Source organism: Brassica napus, chromosome A9 (assembly GCF_020379485.1).
Source record: "Brassica napus cultivar Da-Ae chromosome A9, Da-Ae, whole genome shotgun sequence".
NCBI classification, from domain to species: Eukaryota; Viridiplantae; Streptophyta; class Magnoliopsida; order Brassicales; family Brassicaceae; genus Brassica; species Brassica napus.
The window spans coordinates 18,825,384-18,850,318 of NC_063442.1; the positions used below are offsets into that span (position 1 = coordinate 18,825,384).

At 36.6% G+C, this 24,935-nt stretch overlaps 4 protein-coding genes across 6 annotated transcripts; 2 read left to right on the forward strand and 2 right to left on the reverse strand.

Annotated features, from left to right (window-relative positions):
- Positions 1–482: 482 nt before the first annotated feature.
- On the forward strand, positions 483–5,252 carry LOC106391766 (oligopeptide transporter 7). The gene is made up of 9 exons (XM_013832466.3): positions 483–690; positions 764–1,159; positions 1,444–1,598; positions 1,730–1,827; positions 2,752–3,021; positions 3,335–3,634; positions 3,747–4,002; positions 4,150–4,332; positions 4,413–5,252. Exons 1-9 carry the CDS (start codon positions 660–662, stop codon positions 5,019–5,021), a joined length of 2,298 nt encoding a protein of 765 aa, XP_013687920.2. The 5' UTR covers positions 483–659; the 3' UTR covers positions 5,022–5,252.
- Positions 5,253–6,323: 1,071 nt separating this feature from the next.
- On the forward strand, positions 6,324–9,369 carry LOC106391767 (N6-adenosine-methyltransferase MT-A70-like). The gene is made up of 7 exons (XM_013832467.3): positions 6,324–7,424; positions 7,836–7,934; positions 8,012–8,095; positions 8,172–8,503; positions 8,578–8,794; positions 8,879–8,958; positions 9,048–9,369. The coding sequence occupies exons 1-7, from the start codon at positions 6,396–6,398 to the stop codon at positions 9,217–9,219; spliced, it is 2,013 nt and encodes a 670-aa protein (XP_013687921.1). The 5' UTR covers positions 6,324–6,395; the 3' UTR covers positions 9,220–9,369.
- A 630-nt stretch (positions 9,370–9,999) lies between these two features.
- On the reverse strand, positions 10,000–11,332 carry LOC106391768 (2-keto-3-deoxy-L-rhamnonate aldolase). The gene has a single exon (XM_013832468.3). It carries the CDS (start codon positions 11,228–11,230, stop codon positions 10,151–10,153), a length of 1,080 nt encoding a protein of 359 aa, XP_013687922.2. The 5' UTR covers positions 11,231–11,332; the 3' UTR covers positions 10,000–10,150.
- Positions 11,333–21,570: 10,238 nt separating this feature from the next.
- On the reverse strand, positions 21,571–23,855 carry LOC106391769. 3 transcript variants are annotated; one of them, XM_013832470.3, is made up of 5 exons: positions 23,666–23,855; positions 23,046–23,138; positions 22,565–22,824; positions 22,175–22,289; positions 21,571–22,072 (listed from the first exon to the last, which is right to left on the reverse strand). In XM_013832470.3, the coding sequence occupies exons 2-5, from the start codon at positions 23,051–23,053 to the stop codon at positions 21,997–21,999; spliced, it is 459 nt and encodes a 152-aa protein (XP_013687924.1). In that variant the 5' UTR covers positions 23,054–23,138; positions 23,666–23,855; the 3' UTR covers positions 21,571–21,996. The 3 variants fall into 3 exon arrangements, with proteins under 3 accessions (XP_013687924.1, XP_013687925.1, XP_022546765.1); XM_013832471.3 differs by having other exon boundaries at positions 23,046–23,132; positions 23,666–23,850; XM_022691044.2 differs by having other exon boundaries at positions 23,046–23,195; positions 23,666–23,804.
- Between the last annotated feature and the right edge of the window lie 1,080 nt (positions 23,856–24,935).

Below are 24,935 nucleotides of genomic sequence, written 5' to 3' on the forward strand. Positions count from 1 at the left end.
GGTAATTATAATAATTATGTTCTTTTCTCAGAGGCATTCTATTTATCATGTATTTAGATATATTGAATAAATAAAAACTAATAACTGTATTAAATATCCAATATATCAACAATAACTGAAACACTAAACCAAACATGATGTTTTTGGCAAAAAGAAAAAAACAGCCGATAAAGCATGATAAGCTTAATGAGTTGATATTAATGCAGAAGCTCTGTTAGCTTTACAAAAAGACCACAAAATGTCTTAGGAAAAAAATTAGTTGATTTAAAGAGAAAAAAATGTTGATATTAAACGAAATCTATTGGAAAACAAACTAGTTGTCAAACACCAAATAAAAAGAAGAATATACATTATAGAGTTTTTGGATGATAGTTGATAAAAAAAATGAGTTTTTGGATGATTTTTATTTATATCACGTTTCCAACGTACCGCTATTAAAATAAAATAAGAATTCCACAAAAGAAAAGCAATTTGTGATTAAAAAAAATTGTAATTTACATATTTTCAATAAATTATTTAAAAATGAGACAACTCTTTCACAAGACGTGAAGAAGACTAGAACATAGACAGCCTGTCAGATTAAAATCTCAACGAAGAAGTAAAAACAAAAACAAGAAGAAGAAGAAACAGAGCAAGAAGAAGAAGAAGAACACACAGCCATGGAAGAATCAGAACAAGTTCTTCCTCTACGTAATTATAATTCTCATTTCTTATATTAATTTCATATAATTTCAGTTGCTAACTAACAAATATTTCGTTACAGTAACAAAAGTCAAAGATCTGACAAACCCATCACCAGCCTCATCATCTTCATCATGCGAAACCAGAGAGGAAGCAGAGGATCTCTGTTTACCAATCTCCTGCAACGAGGAAGGAGAAGAAGAAGAGAACTCTCCAATACGAGAAGTAGCTCTCACCGTTCCGACAACAGATGACCCTTCATTACCTGTGCTAACATTCCGCATGTGGGTCTTAGGAACTCTTTCGTGTATCCTCTTGTCCTTTCTCAATCAGTTTTTCTGGTACAGAAGAGAGCCTCTCTCAATCTCCGCCATCTCTGCCCAAATCGCCGTCGTGCCTCTTGGTCGTCTCATGGCGGCAAAAATCTCCGACAGAGTCTTCCTCCAAGGGTCAAAATGGGAATTCACGTTGAATCCAGGTAGATATATCATATAAATCCAAATTTTAGAAATCTCACCAAGACCCGGCATTGAAATTTGTGAGCTAGAAACTAAATAATCAATATATATATATATATATATTTTAAATTAATTTATAGACCAAATGATCCATACATATTACCTACTAAAACTTTTGATGTTAAAGTCAATGTTTTGTTTCTCTGTGGAGGACCGGCCAGCCTTAAATCTCACAATGGATCAATCAATCCACGTTGGTTGGTTATACACTTTGAAAGTTTGTTATGTTTTGATTAATTTTCAGGTCCATTTAATGTGAAAGAGCATGTGTTGATCACTATTTTCGCTAACGCCGGAGCTGGATCTGTTTACGCCATTCACGTCGTCACCGTTGTGAAGGCGTTTTATATGAAAAACATAACCTTCTTTGTCTCTTTCGTTGTTATCGTTACCACCCAAGTTCGTATTTCAGGCTTCTTCTTTCCTTTTTTGAGCTTTTTCGTTATAAAAAGAATTTAAGTGTTGTTAAAAAAAAAGTTTGGAGTTGGATCGAGTTTATTGGTTCTCATGGAAAGTGTGATTATGTTTAGGTTTTAGGGTTTGGTTGGGCCGGAATATTCAGGAAATACCTGGTTGAACCGGCGGAGATGTGGTGGCCGGCCAATCTTGTTCAAGTTTCACTCTTTAGGTAAATACTCTTTGAGTGTTTTTCACGTTTCTCTCTTGAGTTTTCGATATTTTCTGTATACAAAACAAAACAAAACAAAAGGAATTTATTGTGTTTTTCCAAATTTCAGAAAATTTATGGAGATGCCATTTCAACTTTATGATTGTGGCATTATAAAGTTCTGAATTATCATAGTAAATGCTAGATCATATATCCAATCCCCATATACTCACCAATATTATTTTTTTCTTGAACACAAAACAAATAAAATTGAGTTCTAAACTTAAAAATTTTACTGTAGGGGTAAACATTTAATCACGAGGTTTTTATTTGGCCATGCATGTCGCTTTGGTAAAGTTATATCATCTTCATCTTCATTCTATTTTATATTTTAAAAATCTTCAATTTTATTCTTTAAAATAGAGTTTGGAGTAAAAAAATATATAATTTTACTCCATTTTTTACTTTATGGTAATGTAAATAAGTTTATTTTATAAATAAAACAAATTATTTATTTTTGTTCATCGTTTTGTTTTTTACTTTAGTATGTAATAATATTGAAGTAGAACCCAATTTCACTATATAGTTACTCATTTAAAAAAAAAGTAGAATGATCTATTAGAGATGCTGTGAAAATTAGTTTGAACTTTTTAAAAAAGTTGGTTGACTAAACTAGTATTTAATAATACAGTATGTAAAAGCACATGGGACCCAAGTTTCACATTAAATGTTGGACGTCTTCGAAAAGTACAATCATATGACGTTTTCTATACATTTTTGTAGTTGTTTGTTTTCTAAGCCAATAATTATAATTGATGTAAATATAATAACTTTTCCTTATAGATGTGGTTTAAGCTGTCCAAGTAGATGATATTTCCATTAACCAATCATTTGTAAATTGTGTCAATAAATAACATATTGTTTTGTGGTTTGTTAAAATGACAGAGCGTTGCATGAGAAAGAAGAACGGACAAAAGGCGGACTGACACGTACACAGTTCTTCGTGATAGCATTTGTCTGCAGTTTCGCATATTATGTGTTTCCGGGATACTTATTTCAGATGTTGACGTCATTGTCGTGGGTTTGCTGGTTCTTTCCAACATCAGTCATGGCCCAACAGATCGGGTCGGGTCTCCATGGCTTAGGTGTTGGAGCCATAGGACTCGACTGGTCAACCATTTCCTCTTATTTGGGTAGTCCACTTGCTAGTCCATGGTTAGTCCAAACTCACTCCAGTGTAGGCTAGAAATAAACCGAAATTTGTATATAATCTGATTGGTTTTTTTTATTATTTCTATGATAATTATTCACTAGTTATTAATCCAAACCAACCCCAATGAGACAAAGTTTTCAAAGTAAATCAAACAAAGAAATTTTAGTTTCAAGTTGACCATCACTTATCAAAGTCAAAATAACATAAAAAGAAGACTAAACCCAACAACCAAATGCCTGAATATATGGTTTTATCTTGGTTTAGATTCAATTTAGTTTGGTATTACAACAACTATGTGTCATCTGTTTTTATCAGGTTCGCAACTGCTAATGTGGGTGTAGGATTTGTGCTCGCGATATACGTCGTGGTACCAATATGCTATTGGCTTGATGTGTTTAAGGCCAAAACCTTCCCTTTATATTCGAGCTCTCTTTTCACAAGCGAAGGTTCAAAGTACAATATCACATCCATTATAGACTCTAAGTTCCACCTTGACCTTCAAGCTTACGAGCGTGAAGGCCCTTTGTATCTGAGCACTTTCTTCGCCATCAGTTACGGTATTGGCTTTGCCGCTCTAAGCGCTACCATCGTCCACGTCTCTCTCTTCCATGGAAGGTATAAGCTCATAGATTATTACACATATATCAAGTTACAATTATTGTATATTTTTGGATTTGGCACATGAATGGTTCTTGGTTATGTTAAGATTGTCAATGGTTTTTTGTAGGGAGATATGGGACCAAAGCAAACAGAGTTTTAAAGAGAAGAAAATAGACATACACACGAGACTGATGAGAAGGTACAAGGCAGTCCCAGAGTGGTGGTTTTGGTGTATTCTCGCTATCAATATTAGTGTCACAATCTTTGCTTGTGAGTATTACATAGACCAACTTCAGTTACCATGGTGGGGTGTTCTCTTGGCATGTTCAGTCGCCATTATCTTTACACTTCCTATCGGTATCCTAACCGCTATCACCAACCAGGTAAAACAGATAACTAAATGAATTTGAGTAAATGTTATAATCAAATGTTTCTCAAATGTTATGTGCCAATACACCACTTTCATATTCTAAAAGATGATCTTGATTATAGCTATGTCAATTTATTTGGATATATTTTGTATTTTGTAGGCTCCAGGATTGAACATTATTACAGAATATATCATAGGATATATCTACCCAGGATACCCAGTCGCAAATATGTGCTTTAAAGTATATGGATACATAAGCATGAAACAAGCCGTCTTATTTCTTCAAGACTTCAAACTTGGTCACTACATGAAGATTCCACCTAGAAATATGTTCATGGCACAGGTTACACTCTCTATTTTCAATTACATCATACCACTTGTTAAGGTTTTAAGTTATACTCACACATAAATGATCTATTTTAGATCGTTGGAACACTTTTATCATGTTTGGTGTACCTCGTAACGGCTTGGTGGCTAATGGAGACCATCCCCAACATATGTGATTCAATTTCTAACTCGGTTTGGACATGTCCAAGCGATAAAGTCTTCTACGATGCATCTGTGATATGGGGACTTATAGGACCACGTAGAATATTTGGAGATCTTGGTTTATACAAATCTGTTAACTGGTTCTTCCTCGTGGGAGCTATTGCTCCAGTTCTTGTATGGTTAGCCTCAAGGATGTTCCCCAGACAGCAGTGGATCAAGCTTATAAACATGCCAGTTCTTATTAGTGCAATCAGCTCGATGCCACCCGCAACAGCTGTGAACTACACAACATGGCTTCTTGCCGGATTCTTATCTGGATTTGTTGTGTTTAGATACAGACCACATCTATGGCAGAGGTATAATTATGTTTTGTCAGGAGCATTGGATGCTGGATTAGCATTTATGGGTGTTTTGCTTTATATGTGTTTGGGACTTGAGAATGTGAGTTTGGATTGGTGGGGAAATGAGCTTGATGGTTGCCCTTTGGCCTCGTGTCCAACCGCTGCTAATATTATTGTTGATGGCTGCCCACTTTATACGTAAAAGCGTTTTCGGCTCAGTTCAGTTGGGGAATGGCGGAGGCCGTTGCGATGCTAAAGTTTGGCTGGTGGATTTGGTGCATACGTTTCCTTCTCTCATTTACATTGTGAGAGTATTGTGTATAAATTGGAAAGTATTCAACAGTTTGGTTTGATTTTTATTCTGTTATTTGTTTTTGACCATGTTGTAGGAGAGACTACAACTGTTAAAAATTATAAGTTAGAATACCTAAAAGATCGGGTCCGCCTAGCTAGTTTTTTTGGATAAAATGCAAGCATCTTAACTAGAGAATGAGGCGAACAATGTGAAACGAGAAATGAGGACAAGTGAAACGAGTAATAGTTTATAATATCGATCTTTGTAACACTTTTGCAAGAACAAGTGTAAAAGTAGTAAGAAAATTAGTCAAAATGTGTAGAGAGATATGATGTTCTTGTTTTGTGTCCCTCCTCCTCTTGTTGTAATAACTTGGAAGCATTTTTAACGTTTCCACTTAATCCATCTAATGATATGACATTAGCATTTAATAATATTAACTTCAATTACTTTAGTGGATTATCCTCAAGTGTACGTTTGACGTTGCCTCTCACATGATCAGAGATGTCAAATGAGTAAGCCGTGTCTAAATAGTCCAACCTCCGTTAACATTTTTCGGGTAAAGTATCTAAAGTCTAAACCTGAACTACCTATAATTTACGGCTGAACCACGCAAATATTTTAGTTTTCTGAACATGAAAAAATTGATTGCAATTCTCTTTCGGAATTAGATATCCTATAGAAAGTCTTTTAGTTTAACCACTAACAATGAATCTTTTAGGATCGTAACACTGCTGTTGCAATCCTAAGTATATATATCAATAGTTTATATATATGGGCAAGCTACGTATACTTACAAGATGGATAATAAGATGACGATTTTCCTTCAATCAAATGAAGCAGCACGCTTGAATCTTCGTCTCCACATGTTCGTTGCTGCATGGTGGCATCTTTCGGAGATAGCTTTATCAGCAACAGATATTGCTCGAGATTTCAGTTCATAGACACATTGGAAATTTTCAAATTATGCAACTGTACCAAATACCAATAAACAAGATGGAATGGCATGGAAAAGTTTAATGATTGGTAGGTGTAGAGAGCTGGTTACAATGTGTTGGAAATAAAGGAATAATAAAACAGTCGTAATTAAACGGGAGAAATAGACTTGTTTCCGTTATCGAGCGTTCACATCTGATCAATGTTTAACCTAAAAAAAAGCAGACGAGATCCATATGCTTTACGGCGTCGTATTTCCTAAACCCCCTTTTCTTTTTTTATTAACTCTTTAAGCTTTCCCAACACTGCTCAAAGTCTCTCTCCGTTGTAAGTTAATCAGAGGCAATGGAAACAGAAGCGGAGAGAAACGAAGACGCCACAATCACGGCCGTCAAAGACATGAGAGCTCGATTGGAGAATCGAATCCGAACGCAGCACGACGCACACTTGGATCTCCTCTCGTCTCTCCAATCCCTAGTCCCCGACATAGTCCCCTCTCTCGATCTCTCTCTCCGCCTCATCTCTTCCTTCACGAAACGACCTTTCGCCGCCACGCCTCCTTTGCCCGAACCCAAGAAGCACCACCCCATCGTCAAATCAGACCCCCAACAAGGTCACGACTCGCAACCGCCGACGCTTATCGATTCCGGTGGCTCCGGCGCCGAAGCAGATGGATCGAGTGGGAGCCCGATGGCTCTGGTGAGAGCAATGGTGGCCGAGTGTTTGCTCCAGCGAGTACCATGGTCGGCGACGGATTCGTCGAGTGTGGGGAGGAAGCTCGAGAATGACCAGAACGCGAGACCCGCGGAGAAAGCAGCGCTGCGTGACTTGGGTGGAGAGTGTGGGGCCATTCAGGCCGTAGAGACTGCTCTCAAGTCGATAGCGGAAGAGAACGGTTCGGTTGAGTTGGAGGAGTTCGAGGTGAATGGGACGGCTCGAATCATGGTCCTGGCTATTGATCGAACCAGGTTGCTCAAGGAGCTTCCCGAGAGTTTTAACGAATCGGGTCGGGTCGTGGAAGCCCCGAATAACAACAACTCCACGGTCTCCTCCGGCAATGGCGGGTTTGGGGTTTCCGGGTCGGGTAATTTTCCGAGACCCGAGATGTGGCCGATGATGAATGCAGGGATGATGGGGATGCATCATCATCATCATCCGATGGGGATGATGGGTAGGCCACCACCGTTTCCTCTGCCTTTGCCTTTGCCAGTGCCGGTGAATCACAAGGTTAGAAGCGAGGATGATGATTTGAAAGACGTTGAGGCTCTTCTCAGTAAGAAGTCTTTTAAGGAGAAGCAGCAGTCCAGGGCTGGCGAGGAGTTGCTTGATCTCATTCACCGTCCTACCGCCAAAGAAGCCGCTACTGCTGCTAAGGTAAACACCCTCTTTATTTTAGCTTCTTATGGAATGTGTATGCGAGTTTAGAAGCTTTCCTTACTATTGTTCACAACTTATTTGATAAGTTATGTTGATTACATGGGAGAAAATACTACTCCATTTGTGTTTCCCTACTTGAATGTGAATATTTTAAGATGTATGGTTAGTTCTCAAGAATCGGAGTACTCAGTATTGTGTTGGAATTACTACAAGGTGAAAAGCAAAGATGCTTGTTCTTCTGTTTGGGTGATGATAGTTATGGATTCTGTGATCTCTCTTTTCAAAACTTGTGTGTTTGTTATGACTTCACTTGCCTCAACTCGTCTACATGTTACGTTTTCTTTGTTTTTATCACATATTTCGATTGGTTCTTGTGAATGACTGGTGTATTTGTTATGCTCTTCACAGTTTAAAAGCAAAGGAGGGTCACAGGTTAAGTATTACTGTAGGTATTTAACTAAAGAGGATTGCCGTCTTCAGTGTGGTGCCCACTTTGCCTGCACCAAGGTTTGCGTTTTTGTTTTGATGTCTATGGTGCTTGACCAGTAGATGCGTAGTTCTTATGACTTATAATATGCTTTCAGAGACATTTTCGTCGACTAATTGCTTCACATACGGACGTCAGCCTAGGAGACTGTTCCTTTCTCGATACTTGTCGTCACATGAAGGTAACTCTCTTTACTTCGGTTCATCTCATGTAGATAAACGGTAATTGAGCAGTGTTTTTTTTTTGGATTCGGACAGACTTGCAAATACGTGCATTACGAGCTTGACATGGCTGACGCAATGATGGCTGGTCCAGATAAGGCACTGAAGCCTCTTCGTGCTGATTACTGTTCGGAAGCTGAACTTGGTGAGGCACAATGGATTAACTGCGACATCCGTAACTTTAGAATGGACATTTTGGGAACTTTTGGAGTTGTTATGGCGGATCCACCATGGGACATTCACATGGAACTTCCATATGGAACAATGGCTGATGACGAGATGCGTTCACTCAATGTTCCCTCGCTGCAGACTGACGGTTTGATCTTCCTCTGGGTCACCGGTCGTGCAATGGAGCTAGGCCGCGAATGGTACTTTGAATTTTCTCTACATATGATTCCCCTTTTTTGTTGGAAGTTTCTTTATGCTTTGTTTTTGGTTAAAGTTTGGAGCATTGGGGATATAAGCGAGTGGAAGAGATCATATGGGTGAAAACGAATCAGCTTCAACGTATTATACGAACAGGAAGAACAGGTCACTGGCTCAACCATAGCAAAGAGCATTGTCTGGTTGGAATCAAAGGAAACCCAGAAGTCAACAGAAACATCGACACTGATGTGATTGTTGCAGAGGTTAGGGAGACAAGTCGGAAGCCAGACGAGGTTTGTCCTTATTACCTTTTTTTGTATATGACTTTGGAGGCTTCTTGTGAAAAAAATGGTTGAACCAGTTTGTTACCGTAACAGATGTATGCAATGTTAGAGAGGATCATGCCAAGAGCAAGAAAGCTAGAGTTATTTGCCCGTATGCACAATGCTCATGCCGGGTAATGTTAATAATACTTATTGTCATATGATTAGTAGACATGATTTGTTTGCTGATGTTGTGGTGGTTGTGAACCTTTTGGGTCTATAGATGGCTGTCACTTGGGAACCAGCTAAGTGGAGTCCGGTTAATAAACGAAGGTCTTCGAGCTCGGTTTAAGGCATCATACCCCGACGTAGATGTGCAACCACCATCACCACCAAGAGCTTCAACAATGGAGACAGACAACGAACCAATGGCGGTTGACTCAATCACAGCTTAATTGAATTGAAAGGAAAAAAAAAACTAGAGCGAATAATCCTAGCTTTGTTGAGCTAACGACCGTGATCATGTTGACTTTTGAAAGGTAACATTTTGTGGCATGCTTGTAATCTAAATCTTTATGAAAATGCAAGGAAAAAGCTTTTTTGAAGCCTTAGCAAAGGCAAAACAACACTAACGAACATTGTAACAGTGACAATAACATTTTTCAACTAAAACCCATAAAATTAAGATAGGTTTAGTAGTCAGTACGATTATTCGAGAATTCATTGCTATCAAAATGTAACCAAGATGAAAAACTTTAAAAACACTTTTAAAGTCAACCCACAATGCTAGTTCTTTTAGAAAGTATCTAGAGAATTAAATTAAAAATATGAGAAGCAAAAGTTTACAAGAACCGGTTTCTTAAAGAAATATTTCCAAGAACTCTCAAAAACACCAAAGACGCATGTTATTTTCGAAATGACTAATTTTGTTTTAAGACTAAATTTGAATGTGTAACCAAACAAGATAAATACCAAAACTAATAATTATTTATATTGCTATCTCCAACCACTACATGTGCTCTAAAAGAAAAAAAAAATCTAAAATCCATTTTGAAGTTAGACTCATCCACGAATCCTGCACAACCCGTGTTCAAAAACAACCAAATGAATGTTCTTTTTAATTAAACAGGCCATAGCTCAAACGAAACCAGTTAGAGGCAAAAAGAAAAATTAGAGCCAAAAGTCTCAGCTTTGTTAATTTTGTGGATCTAGACCGTTGAAAGTGCAGTCTCTGATTAGCTAACGACCGTGATCATGTTGGTTTATGAAAGAGTTAAACATTTGTGACATGATTCTAATAAAAACATTGACCAAACAACATTAACGAAACATTGAAAAACGCAAAATCACATTTTATTTTTAAGAAACTGTGACGGAATTACATGCTTATTCGCTCCAGTACTTCTCATCGTCAACATCCTTCCCGTTATCCAACGAATCTTCGCCGTCCGATTCGTTGACCAAACCCATCTTGAATCTCCTGACATCTTCCACAGCAGCGTTCCTGAACAGCCCAATATCGACGGCTCCGGCCACCATGTTATAACCACGTTCCCGGATCGCGGCAGGTCCGTCGTGTGGCATGGCGAACCCTGACAAGTAGGCCCCGCCTTTCGCTGGATCTGACGTCAGCACCGCCTTCTCCGCTCTCCTCATCATCTCTCTCACTTTCTTATGCCCCGGGTCCCACAAGTATCCTATGCTCGCGCTCAGATCCAACGGTCCCATCTGCACGCAGTCAACACCATCGACGGCTGCGATCTCATCAACTTTCTTCACTCCTTCGGCTGACTCCACCTGGCACATGATGAGTAACTCGTCAGCGTAATTACCTAAATACCCTTCGTCGATTCCGTACTTGGACGCTCGCACCACCGTGTGCGCCGAACCACGGATCCCGTCGGGAGGAAACCGGCAATACGACACCGCTTTGGTCGCGTCCTTGCGAGATTCGATCATCGGAAACATGATTCCCTGTGGGCCTAGATCTAAGGCCTTTTTGGCCCATGTAGGACAGTTCTCCGGTAAGCGAAGAACGGCGGCTACACCGGCGGCGTTAAGAGCTCGGATGCAGTCTAGAGCTTCCGGTATGCCGCCGTGGCCGTGTTCCATGTCAACGACGACGTAATCGTAGCCGGAGTGAGCAGCGATCTCGGCTAGAGTCGGCGAAAAGGAGAGCAAGAACATGCCGTAGAGAGTTTCGCCTCCTTGGAGGCGGGATTTCAATGAGGTTTTGGATCGGGTGGCGATTCCCTCCACGGTGGGAGAAGTGATGGCGGCGGCGGGGGAGTGATCAGCGGGAGATGAAGAGAATCGGATTGGAGTTAGGGTTTTCCTGGAAAATGTAACCGTGGATCTGACGGAGTTGGAATTTGAAGGTGATAGCTTCCCGATGATCGGAGAAGAGGAGTTAAAGAGATGTGTCGAATCTGTGTTGACTGTGGAGAAGATTGAAGCGGTGGCCATGGCGGTGTATGACCTGGGAAGTATCGACAATTTTGCCTTTTGCTTAATTCAAGTGTTTGGTAGTGATTACTCGTACTGACCAAATACCTAGTTAGCTTCAACTGTTTATCATCGTTCCCGAGCCAGATCAATGAACTTCATGCTGTTTTCTCTTCGTTCAAAAACGGCACAATGTGTCACTCGCACCTAATCAGATGCCACTAAAATTAAGGATAATTCAAGCTTTTCTTCAAAACAAAGCACTGGTATCTGAATATCTTACTTGATATCAACAAAATTACCTAACGAGATTAAAAATATTAAAAGAAAAATCCATCTAGGGTGATGTCTTGACAAGGAAACTGAAAACATACAATCATGCCTTGTACGAGAAAGAGGAGACTTTCTGCTATACCATGAAGCTATAAGATTCTTATCAAACACAACACTGTTGGATAAGCTTGGATAAAGCTTGTGATATAAGTTTCCTTTTCTTTTAATGAAGTTGTGTTTATCTTAATAGGATTAGGAAACTTAATGTTAGTTGAAATAGGAATTGATAAAGTCCTATATATATGGACGCATATTGATATGCAAATGTGTGTGACTTGAGACTTGTGATTTTGAGCTTTTGATTGAGTGAATAAGAGAAGGACTTCTTATTAATCTTGTTGTTCTATATTTGGTATCAGAGCAATCAAAGATTCTTTGAAAAAAATTAACAAACGAACATGGCAGATGTTAAAGATGGAATCGTATCACCCAAGGAAGCCGGACCAACAACCATCAAATACCCTATGCTCACTACCACAAACTATACTGTCTGGGCTATGCGAATGAAAATTGCACTCAAGGTTAGCGAAGTTTGGGAAGCAATAGACCCCGGAACCAAGGACGAGAAGAAGAACAATATGGCAACTGCACTTTTGTTTCAATCGATACCCGAAGGTTTGATCATGCAAGTCGGCGACCTAGACACCGCGAAAGCAATATGGGAGGCTATAAAGGCTAGACATGTAGGAGCTGAGCGGGTAAAAGAAGCTAGACTTCAAACCCTAATGACTGAATTTGATAGACTCAAGATGAAAGATGAAGATACAATCGATGTGTTTGCCGGAAAGCTATCTGAAATCTCCTCCAAATCTGCCTCTTTAGGAGAAACGATAGAAGAACCAAAGCTGGTGAAAAAATTCTTAAAGTGTTTGCCAAGAAAGAAATACATTCATATGGTGGCTTCTCTCGAACAAATGCTTGATCTCAATACCACACCCTTTGAAGATATTGTAGGGAGATTAAAAGCGTTTGAAGAAAGAATTGCTGACGAGGAAGAAGAAACACATGAGGATACCGGAAAGCTGATGTATACCAATGCTGATACGACCTCTGAGGGCTATGGCTATAACTCTAGAGGTCGGGGTCGCAGTGGTCGATCTAATTGGCGCGGAAGAGGTCGTGGTCGCGGGACGTTTCAACAACAGCGTGAAGCATATAGACAAGGACGTGGTGGAGATGCCTCACATATTACCTGTTTCAAGTGTGATAAGCAAGGGCATTACGCCACAGACTGTCCCGACAAACACCTAAAGCTACAAGAGACGGTTGAGAAGAAAGATGATGATACCGAAGAAGCTGATATTCTCATGATGCATGAAGTAGTCTATTTGAATGAGAAAAGGGTCAATCCAGCAACCTTTGAGGCTGAATTAGATACAATGGAGGTATGGTATCTTGATAACGGCGCTAGTAATCATATGAGTGGCAATCGTATGTTTTTCTGTGAGCTTGATGAAACTATCACCGGAAACGTTCGTTTTGGAGATGACTCAAGAATTGACATCAAGGGTAAAGGATCAATTAGATTCATTATCAAGAATGGCGAAAAGAAGATACTGAAGAACGTCTATTACATACCATCACTACGCAGTAACATTGTTAGCTTGGGACAAGCAACTGAGGCAGGATGTGAAATACGTATGAAAAATGACACACTAACTCTCTATGATCGGGAAGGACAAAGGATGGTCAAAACAACACGAACAAAGAACCGCTTATACAAAGTAATTCTACAAGTTGATCTTATCCAATGTCTGCGAGTAAAAGATGGTGGAGATGGAGAGATATGGCATGCCCGCTTAGGCCATATCAATCGCGAAAAGATGAGAATGATGGCTAACAAAGTACTCGTTACGGGTCTACCCTCCATCAGTCGACACACGGACACTTGTGTATCATGTCTTCGTGGAAAGCAGAACAGAAAACCGTTCCCACAAGCAACCCACTTCCGAGCAACAAAAGTTCTTGAACTAGTGCACGCTGATCTTTGTGGACCTATCTCGCCTTCGACACCATCACATAACCGATATGTATTTGTTCTTATTGATGACCACTCACGCTACATGTGGACGGTTCTGATAAAAGAAAAGAGTGAAGCCCTCGAAAAATTTAAAACTTTCAAAAGACTTGTCGAACAAGAAACACGTGAAGAGCTAAGGAATTTCCGAACTGATCGAGGTGGTGAGTTTACCTCTAATGAGTTTCGATCCTATTGTGAGAAACATGGCGTGAACAGACAACTAACAGCCCCATACTCACCTCAGCAAAACGGGGTGGTAGAGCGACGAAACCGAACCCTCCTAGAGATGACTAGGAGCATCTTAAAGCATATGAATATGCCAAATCATCTATGGGGTGAAGCCGTTAGACATGCGACCTACCTAATCAACATAGTAGCAACGAGATCACTAGAAGGAAAAACACCTTATGAGGCTTTTAAAGGTCGAAAACCAAACCTATCGCATCTAAAGGTATTCGGTTGTGTATGCTATGCAAGAACAGAAACACCCGGAAGAAAGAAACTCGATGATAGGACTAGGGTTCTGATTCATCTTGGAACCGAACCAGGATCAAAAGCCTACCGACTATTTGACCCTATGAACAAGAGGATTGTGGTGAGTCGCGACGTCATATTTGAGGAAAATAAAGAATGGAAGTGGAACAACAACAAAGGTCTTGATGGGTTCGTTGATGAAGAATATGAGATCAACTTGAGACGTCTTAGTAATGGTGAACGCGAAGCTGAAGGTCTTGTTGATGATGATGACGATGATAATGGAAATATTAACGTGACAAACCACGATGGTGATTATGAAGGTATTAACGAAAGCGAAGAAGAAGAAGACCATCAGCCCCAACCAAGACGATCAACGAGAATCAGTAACAAACCCTCTTACCTTGATGATTATATTCTGTTTGCTGAAGTAGAAAGTGAAAGGCTCTTGATGGTTATTAATGATGAACCGTGGAGTTTCGTTGAGGCAAAGGAGATGAAAGTATGGATCGATGCGTGCAAGGATGAGATTCATTCTATAGAGAAGAATAACACTTGGGATCTTGTTGAGTTGCCTGCAGGAGTTAAACCCATAGGACTTTAGTGGGTTTTCAAAATCAAACGAAACGCAGATGGAACTATCAGTAAATATAAAGCTCGGTTGGTGGCAAAAGGATACGTTCAACGACATGGGGTAGATTATGAAGAAGTTTTCGCTCCTGTGGCTCGTATTGAAACGATCAGACTGATCATCGCAATGGCAGCATCACACGGATGGGAGATACACCATCTTGATGTCAAAACTGCATTTTTGAACGGAGAACTAAAGGAGGAAGTTTATGTTAATCAACCAGAGGGTTTCATTGTTTCAGGTGAAGAGCGAAAGGTCTATAAGCTAAAGAAAGCTCTGTATGGATTGCGACAAGCGCCAAGAGCATGGAACATAAAGCTCAACAAGATCTTGCGCGAGCTGTGCTTCCACCGTTGCTCTAAAGAACCGTCTCTGTATCGGAAGGAAGAAAACAAGAGGGTGCTAGTCGTGGTTGTTTACGTAGATGATCTACTGGTCACGGGTTCCTCTCACAAAGATATCAATGAATTCAAGCAGGAGATGGCGTCTAAGTTCGAAATGAGTGACCTTGGCAAGTTAACATATTACTTGGGCATAGAAGTAGTTCAATACGAAGGTGGGATCATACTCAAGCAGGATCAATACGCTCGCAAGATACTCGAGGAAACGGGAATGAGTCAGTGCAACTTAACTCATGTACCATTGGAACTGAATGCAACGTTCTCGAAGTCGATTACTGAGGAAAAGGTTGATGAAAGGGAATATCGACGGGCCATTGGATGTTTACGGTATCTATTGCATACGCGTCCGGACCTATCATTCAGCGTCGGTGTGCTCTCTCGATACATGCAGGACCCTAGAGCATCTCACGGCGCGGCTCTTAAACAGATTCTCAGATATCTACGAGGTACTTGTTCCCTTGGTCTCCATTATTTGCGTGGAAGAGATGCGAAATTGATAGGTTACAGTGATAGTTCCCACAACGTTGATATTGATGATGGTAAAAGTACTAGTGGTCACATCTATCTTATTAAAACTCAAGTACAAAATGGGATTGTTTGGTAATGTAGATAGTAGTTAAAAAAATTAGTACTGTTTGGAAATATGGATAATAGTAAATTAGAAAAAAAAATAATGGGTTTATGCTAATAAAAAAATTGAAAGTCCATTATATTATATTAAAAAATAATGGGTCTATGTTACTTGATATATATATTCAAATCAAAATAATAACTTAAAATTAATTTATATCAAAAATTAATTAAAAAATTTACATATATTCAAAATTTGATTTTTACTAACATATTTTTCAGTAACTATTATAAAAATGTTTTCAATATATATAATAAAAATACAATACAAAGCCCAATTTCAAACACCAACTAAAATTATGGTTTTTATATTTCACATTAAATTTTAAAATATAATATATGTGATTATTTATATGATTGTACATATAAAATATTATTAATTATAAGAAAACTTATTTGATGGTACGTATAAAATACGATTAATTATATGATAAGACATATTTTGTAACCTATGATAACACACACATATATATATATATATAATAGTGATTATGGGTGGGCGTTCGGGTTCGTTTTCGGGTCTTTTTGAGATTTCGTGTTTAATTCAGATCTTTGAGGATTTGGTTCTGATTTGGATAACCAATTTAAATAAGTTTGGTTTAAATATTTGGATAGAGAATTAATAATTATTTAAGTATTTTTGGAGTTTTTAGTTTTTTTAACTATTTAAGATATTTACGTTTAATTATTTGTATATATTTTCAAGCATTTATGCGAACTTAAAAGTATCATAAATATTTTGGATGTTTTTATATATATTAAAAATAATTCGGTTCAGATCGGATTAGATTTCAATTCTTCAAATACCAAAATTTTGAATAATTAAGATATTTAATCAAATCTGGTTCGGATTTAGTACTACTTATTTGGATTGGAATCGGATCGGTTCGATTCTTCGAATTTGAGTTTTTTGCCCAACTCTAAATAGTGACATAAAAAGCAAATAGCTTCATACATCATATTTTTTTTAAAAAAATACACCCGCACGGGCGTGCGGGTCAAAATCTAGTATTCTATTATGGAGAGAGTCCTATTACCTGGAGTTCCACAAAACAAGAGATAGTAGCTCTCTAATCATGTGAAGCCGAGTTCATGGCCGCAACGGAGGCAGCAAAACAAGCCATTTGGTTGCAGGAACTTCTAAGTGAAACCATTGGAGAAGAAAGCAAACGTGTAGTTATCATGGTTGACAACAAGTCCGCGATTGCTCTTACGAAAAATCCGGTGTTTCATGGGCGAAGTAAACACATTCACAGAAGGTTTCATTTTATTCGAGAATGTGTTGAGAACGAGCAAGTTGAAGTTGAACATGTCCCGGGAAGTGAACAGAAAGCAGACATCCTAACTAAATCGCTTGGAAGAACAAAGTTCAAAGAAATGAGAGATCTTATTGGGATCAAAGATGTATGCAATGATGAGCTCAAACTTAAGGGGGAGAATGTTGGATAAGCTTGGATAAAGCTTGTGATATAAGTTTCCTTTTCTTTTAATGAAGTTGTGTTTATCTTAATAGGATTAGGAAACTTAATGTTAGTTGAAATAGGAATTGATAATGTCCTATATATATGGACGCATATTGATATGCGAATGTGTGTGACTTGAGACTTGTGATTTTGAGCTTTTGATTGAGTGAATAAGAGAAGGACTTCTTATTAATCTTGTTGTTCTATAAACACTGCATCAGACCAAGGTTTGGCAGTTCCATGTATTTTATACGTTTTTGTTTTTCATTTCTTTTAGTTTTTGGTTTAGTTCGGCTATAGTAAGACCCTACAAGAAAATGTGAGAGTAACGACTACAAATGTGTAGTCGTAAATTAACTTCGACATTATGTCTAACTTACGACTATGTTAAAGTCCGTCGTAACTTACACGTAATTTTGTTACTTAAAGATTTAGTCGTAAATTGGTCGTAAACTAACTTCGTTTTTACGACCACACTTTCAGGTAGTCGTAATGTGGTCATAAATGTACGAATAAATTACATTGACAAGCTACCATCCGATTAACAACCAATTTACGAGAAACGTAGTTGCATATTCGTGGTTAAGTTATTATCAAACGTAAATATGTTATTTATTATAACTAATGAAGTTATATATATATGTTGATGATCCAAGTTGATTATGATGATCCATTCTATCCTCGGTGGTTTCACGAATTGATACAAGGTCCAGTCGCTAAGGTCACCACATCATCTATGTATTTCACACGAGGCTACACTTTTCACACTTACGAATATCGAAATCGGCGAGCAACAATGAACTATGGAGTATGTGTGAAAGGTGAAACTGATTTCTATGGAATCTTTCAAGAGATCATCGAAGTGGAGTTCCCCGGCCTGGTAAAGCTGAAATGCGTTCTTTTCAAATATGACTGGTTTGACCCCACCGCCAATAGAGGTGTTTGGTATAGCAAGTTTGGAGTTGTTGATATAAATGCTACACGGAGGTACAACACATTTGAACCCTACATATTGGCATCTCAAGCAAACCAAGTTTGTTTTATTCCATACCCGAGGATTATACAATCTAGAATATCTTGGTTAGCCGCTATAAAAGTTACACCTCGGGGCCGAGTCTTGACTGATGCCGTAAATGAAGTAGAAGTACCTGAGCAAGCTACAAATGATATCTTACTTGTTGATCCACACAACCAGGGATATGAAGAACTTCCAGACGATGCAACAGACGAACCCAACGAAGATGAATTTGAAGAAAATGATGAAGTGGATTATGTTTCTGATGACGAGTGATCGAGTTTGATTATGTTGCAATGTTTGTGTTTTATTATATTATTAAACTCTTTGTATTGCATAAAAATAATATATAACTTATTATCTTGTTTGCTCAATTATATATAAACTTAGTTTAAAGAAAATCTTTGTACTTTGGGGTTTAGAAGTGTATAAAACTTATGATGTTTGGGGTTTTGGATTTGGGGTTTCGGTTTTAGGGTATAAACACGAAACAAAGCTAATTAGTTGTAAAGTACGACTCAGTTACGACTAATCTTAATTCTTCTCACATTGGTCCCTAATTGGTCGTAAAGGATTTCGTCCCGCATTGGTCGTAGTTTTAATTCTTCTTTACGACTATTAGTCCTTAATTGGTCGTAAATAAAAAAATTATTTAGTCCCTAATTGGTCGTAATATTATTTGGTCCCCCATTGGTCATAAATTTACGTCTCCTTTACGACTGCTAGTCTCTCATTGATCGTAATATTACAACCCATTTACGACTAACACCAAAACTCTATATGTACTCAAACCTCGCGAAGCCATTTGGTTGCTCATTCCCTTCTCTCTAACAACGGCTTCTCTTCTCTCTCTAGGTAAGTTTTTTTTTTTGTTTTAGTTTTAGGTGGTTACTTAGGTGATTAGATTAGGTTTGGAATTAGTTTAGGATGGAAGTAGATTAGGATGGAGTTCGATTATGATGGAATTAGAATACGTTTAGATTATTTTTATATAAAAATTTGAATTGCTTATAACCATCTATTGTTTTTGGTTTTTTTTTTCAGTTTGACGATGATGCTATGGCTGGCGGTAGAAAGAGACTTAGGAACCTTGCGCCTAGAAACTCTTACGTGAGTACCTTTCTCGGACAGCCGGATCCATCAGCTTCTACCTCCGGCACATCATCCGACTTCTTCGACAAAATAAACCTTAATGCTTAGTTTTTTTTTGGTTTTAATTAATTTGTATTTTGAATGTTTTATATTATGGATATTATTATGTTTACGGATGTTAAATATTTTCTTTTAATTTTATCAAATTTTAAATAATTAAATCAAACTAAATTTAAATATTTAATTTTAATTAATATATAAAATTCGTAAATAAATACAAAATTCGAAAATAAATAAATAAAGTTGGTCAAATTTACTACCAATAAACATCTAAAGTCGATGTAAATTGGTCTTTATCTTACGACTAATAAACATCGACATTAGAGGTAAATTGGTCGTAAGGTTATGACCAGTGTACGACTAATATATATGTCTATTCGTAATATTACGACCAATGTGCCTCTAATAATTAATTACGACTAGCTTCTAACGACCAATCGATTTTCGAAGTTAATTGGTCGTAATGCCCATATTACAACCAACTAGCTACTAATATTGTTGTCGTTAAGGTCATGTTTTTTTGTAGTGAGACTTGGATCCGATAATTTGTGATAAATTGATAATGAAATTAAAATATTTTACATAAATACATTCAAATAATTTTGGATGCAATAATTGACTTCTCCAGCATTGCACACGCAACCTTTTTGATGCAATAATTATAGAGGACTAGAGTCTTTGTTCGCGCTACGCGCGGAAAGTACTTTTAAATATTTTAATTTTAGATGATAATCAATGAATATCTCAAATTTTATTGTTTATTTTAATTAAAATTTTATTATATGTTGTACACGGGGTTTTCCAGTTTGTGAATTAATTGATGAGGATAGACTGGCCGGAAGAATTAATTTGAAGACGTAATATAAAAAGTTATTAAGACAGGAATAAAAAATAGAAAGATGTTTGGAGAGTTTTTTGTTTCTCTATAGCTTTGATTTGTTTTGATGGTTTTATTCCGATGAGTAGGTTAAGTTCGCCTTGAGTTCATCTTTTTGTTGACTTGTATCGTCTTTTGAAGTGCTTGATCTGTTTGATTGAAGAATAAAAATAATATCTGTAGCTAGTGATGAAGAGAATTTTAGTTTACCTGCAGTAGTAAACTTGAAATTAATAATAAAGTAAAAATTAATTTAATAAATTAAATAATAGTAAAATTGCCGCGGATATTGGGTCTTTGCAGTTTAGTACTTGTTTTAATAATAAATTAAATAATATCACATCATTATTTTCAGTGATAGCATATATTAAATCATGTGATATTAAATTCTAAATTGAAAAATCTTATTGATTAAAGATCAAAAATTTAATTTTAAATTATTATATTAAATTATTATCATAAGTTTAGTAAAATATTGTACATGATATTAGTTATAATTAAAAAATTAATTAGATATTTTAAAAGTTTGTTTTAGTTAAAATAAAATATATATTTAATTTTCAAATAAACACGAAATTAACTAAAAAAATTAATTTTTGCTGAAGTGAAAAGTGAAATATACATTTATTTTAAACAAATACGAAATTTATTAAATATTTAAAAGCTTTATTTTAATGAAAAATAAAATATATTTTATATTGTAAAAAAGAAAATGAAACGGTTTTTATTCAGATACAATTTGAGAGAAAATATAGGAATAATACCAATGCAATTTATACAATCTTTCAGCTCAAAATTAATTGCAAAATTCATTGATTTTATAAATAAATTGATTTATCAAAAATACTATTGGTCAGATATGTGATATTAATGAAAACATAAATACATTTTAATGAATTCCTTAATATGTGTGAAAAGTGTGTAAGTGACACTCTTTGTGAAACGAAGGGAGTAGAATATTCAAATAACTGAAATATTTATACAAAAATAATTTAAACAATTTTAATTTAAACAACTTTCTAAAGGTGGTCCAAATTTAAAAAATCACACATGAATTAAGTCATGACTTTTATTTTAATAGTATAGATTGATCCATATCGGTTTATAGTATACGTGGATATAGTTGACATGATTAAACTGTAATTCAGGTTGCGATAGCTCTATTGTGAGGATATTATCCTGTCGTTGAAGGTTTATACATCGAGGACTGAGGGAGAGTAAAAAGTGTCACAGCTTTAAAAAAAAATAGTTTGACAATAGAAATAAATAATTGTTCCAAGAAAATAGAGAAGATTTGTATAAAAAAGAGAAGATCATATGTGTCTTCATTCGTTATTTATTTGTTTCTGTTTTAAGGATAATAAGGAACAGGTGAACGTAAAAAGTTTTATAAATGCATAACCAAGCCTCGGTGCAAAACCAAACCACTCTAAAGAAGAAAGCCAATAGCACACTGTCAGAAGGAAACAAAACGACAAAGCGGAAAAAAAAAAAATTGTTATTAGAAAAGCATGCTGGCTGGGCAGTCTGTACCAACCATTGATTGAGTGACATGAGTGCAGGATGATCAACCATTACGCCTAATGCATTTTGGTTTCTTCTCCTCGTCAGTTGCTGAGCTGGGATGACTGTTTGCATAGGAAAACCCTCCACCACTGCTCTCAGTCACCACTGAGCTATCTACTTCACTGGCTGTGTGGTTGTTTTGGCTCGAAGAAATAGGCATGGGAGGCATGTCAAGTGGGCGATCCTTAGGTGGTAAGACTGCAGGGGAGACTATTTTTGTGACAGTCAAGGATAGTCTGTTCGATGTTCATAAGGATAGTCTGCAGCTTGGTCCCATAGGTAGACGTTCATAACAGGACCACTGAGTTTAAAATATAGCGTACGTTAAAATCAGAAAGTAATTGTCGATGGATCATATTACTAAGAGAAAATATATTTGATTAGTTGAAATACAACCACTTACTCTTTAAGCTGCAGGGGGACCATAATTTTCTGTGAAGTTGAGCCATCCTTGGTACGTAAAACCGGACGTTGATGGAGAGCCTGGCCGTCAACCAACTTAAGGTGACTAACAACATCTACAACACACACACACATAATTACTCAAAATATCCACTCAAAATATCCACTCTTTGGTTTAATTAGCAAACTCTGAACTTATCAACGTAAAAGTGAGAGATATTGACTAAAAAAACTAAAGTGGTGGTCTGCAAGAATCAAATTTTGAATTGACCTTTGCTGGTTTTTAAAGACTATTTTAATTATTCTTTTACTTGCTAAAAGCAGCAGATAGTTTTAATTAGTCAGAAAATTTTAAAAGTTTAAACTTGAGAAGAACTCATCTAAATCTTACCATGAAGATCCCCTCTAAGATCACAGTTGGCTTCAAAATCTGCAAAGGAATGGATCCTGAAGCACTGAGACGGAATGCCTTCAATGTTTTCTTCAAGCTTTGACAGGATAGAGGTATGTGTGATACAAATAACCAGCTTCTGGTCAGCCACACCGTACATCACCTTGCTGTTGGATGCAAAGAAGTTTGTCAAAGTGTAGATGCTTCCACGCTTGAGCTGTAACACGGTTTTGAGCAATGAACCACTGGGCGACAGTGCCCTAGAGATCAGATAAAAAAAGATTAATTCAGCTGAATATGTAAAAGTATGGTGTGATAATTCATATTGTTGTCTCTAACAAATATATATGCAGAAGACACAGTGATGAACATTGTATATATAGATATTGAGCACATTAATTAAAAGAGGTCTGTTCTGTTAGTGATGAAATAAATAGTCAGAGGAAGTCGAAAGAAAGAAGGATGAGACAGTGACACATACTTGTTCATCAATCATCAGCATCTCAATCCCGATAAGGATGCCTCCTTTGGCATGTTTGCGAGCTTCCCAGAAATGGATTAGCCGAAACTGCAACTTTGAAGTGGAGAAGGAACTTGAGCGATTATTCCAATATAACAACTAAAAAGAACACTGGAGCAAAAAACCATATATAAAGAACTAAACTTTGACAGATTTGTTTTTTAAATCAGATCTGATTCGGTAAGAATCAGAAGATGCACATTTACGTGAACACTAAACATTTAACAGAATATTATGTGAACCACCATTTCATATCAACCTATATTCGTGATAATGATTAACAATGAGCAGCTTCAAAGCTAAATTCAATGAAAAAAAAAATACAAATTCAAATCAAAATATCAGATCTAATACATGCAAAAAGTACATGGTAAAAAAAACGTAAAATGAAAAATGAAATTACGTTAATTTTTTGCAGATCACCGACACGGATGAACGTGAATACAAAAAATTCTCAACACTCAACAGAAACTCAGCAGATTCAAAACCAAATCGATGGTAAAAAAGCAGCGAAATAGATCGAAATCGAAACGATATTGGATCTCGAAAACAGAGAGGGAGAAGATACAATTGATTCATACCTTTGTGCAAGCCTCTGGTGTCGCCGGAAGCGTATGACCTGAGGAGTTGGAGAGATGACAGAGATGTCTTCAGGTGATTAGGTTAACGGGGATAGCGATAGAAGGAACGTTGGGTCACTTAAGGCGAAAACATAACAAATGGGTTCGGTATAAACATGTTATCGAGGCCCATAAAACAAAAACCCTTGATGACATGTCTAAATGATTGGTTCTAAATATTTTGTCCTATGTGGCATGCATAATAAGCTCTTAAAATAGTCTCTTTTATATAATAGTATATTTGAAGCTTTTCTTCCTAAAAAGACTGAATATCTTAGTTGATACCATCACAACGATATTTAAAATATTAAAAGTACAATCCCGTATAAGGATTTGGGTAGTTGGGTGAAGCCTTATAAAGAAATTGAAAACACACGAAGCATGCCTTGTACGAGGGAGGAGACTTTGTGCCTAACCATGAAGATATAAGCTTCCCGTATAAGGATTTGGGCATTTGAGTATTATCCGGTTTAGTTCATTTGTTCTAATATTTTTATTCAAAAATGGAAAAATTATTCATGGGTGTAACTGTAAACCATTTTATGGAATAGCATGAATAAAAAGAATTGAAATGAAAGGAATGAATGAATATGAATGGAATAGAAGTAGTTATAGGAATGAAAAGAATGGAGCAGAGATAAAAATTAAGTATTAACTGAATTAAAAATAAAATTAGGCATTTCACTCATTCCTCAACATTTACGTTGCTGAATGATTTTGTTAAGAAATTCTTCTCTTTCCATTTATTCCAAAAAAGTTTTAGGAATGCTTTATGAATGATCTTTCACTATAACTGGTGTTATTTTTCTAGAATCAAATGGAATGACTCATTTCACGTATTCCAATTCCAAATTTTGTTGATCCAGTTGCAGTCCATGTATAAATAAATTTTGGTCGGTTTCAGTTCATTTCTTTTAGGTTTTAGTTTAGTTGGATAGAAAAACTAAGAATCGGGAAAAACTTGGAATTTTTCAAGTTTAGTACAAATTTTGAAGTAATATTTGGATAATTTAATTAAAATATTGGATAATTCAGATTGTTTGTATAAAATATTGTGTAAATTTTTTATTTTTCATAAAAAATATTAAAGTAATTTTGGATAAATTAGGTTTTCAATAATTTAAGTTTTCAAATAATTTTTGATATTATCAAATACAAAAATTTGGTTTATAAACTATATCTAAATTATTTCAAAACTAAATATAGATATCATTTTTAGATATTTTGATTA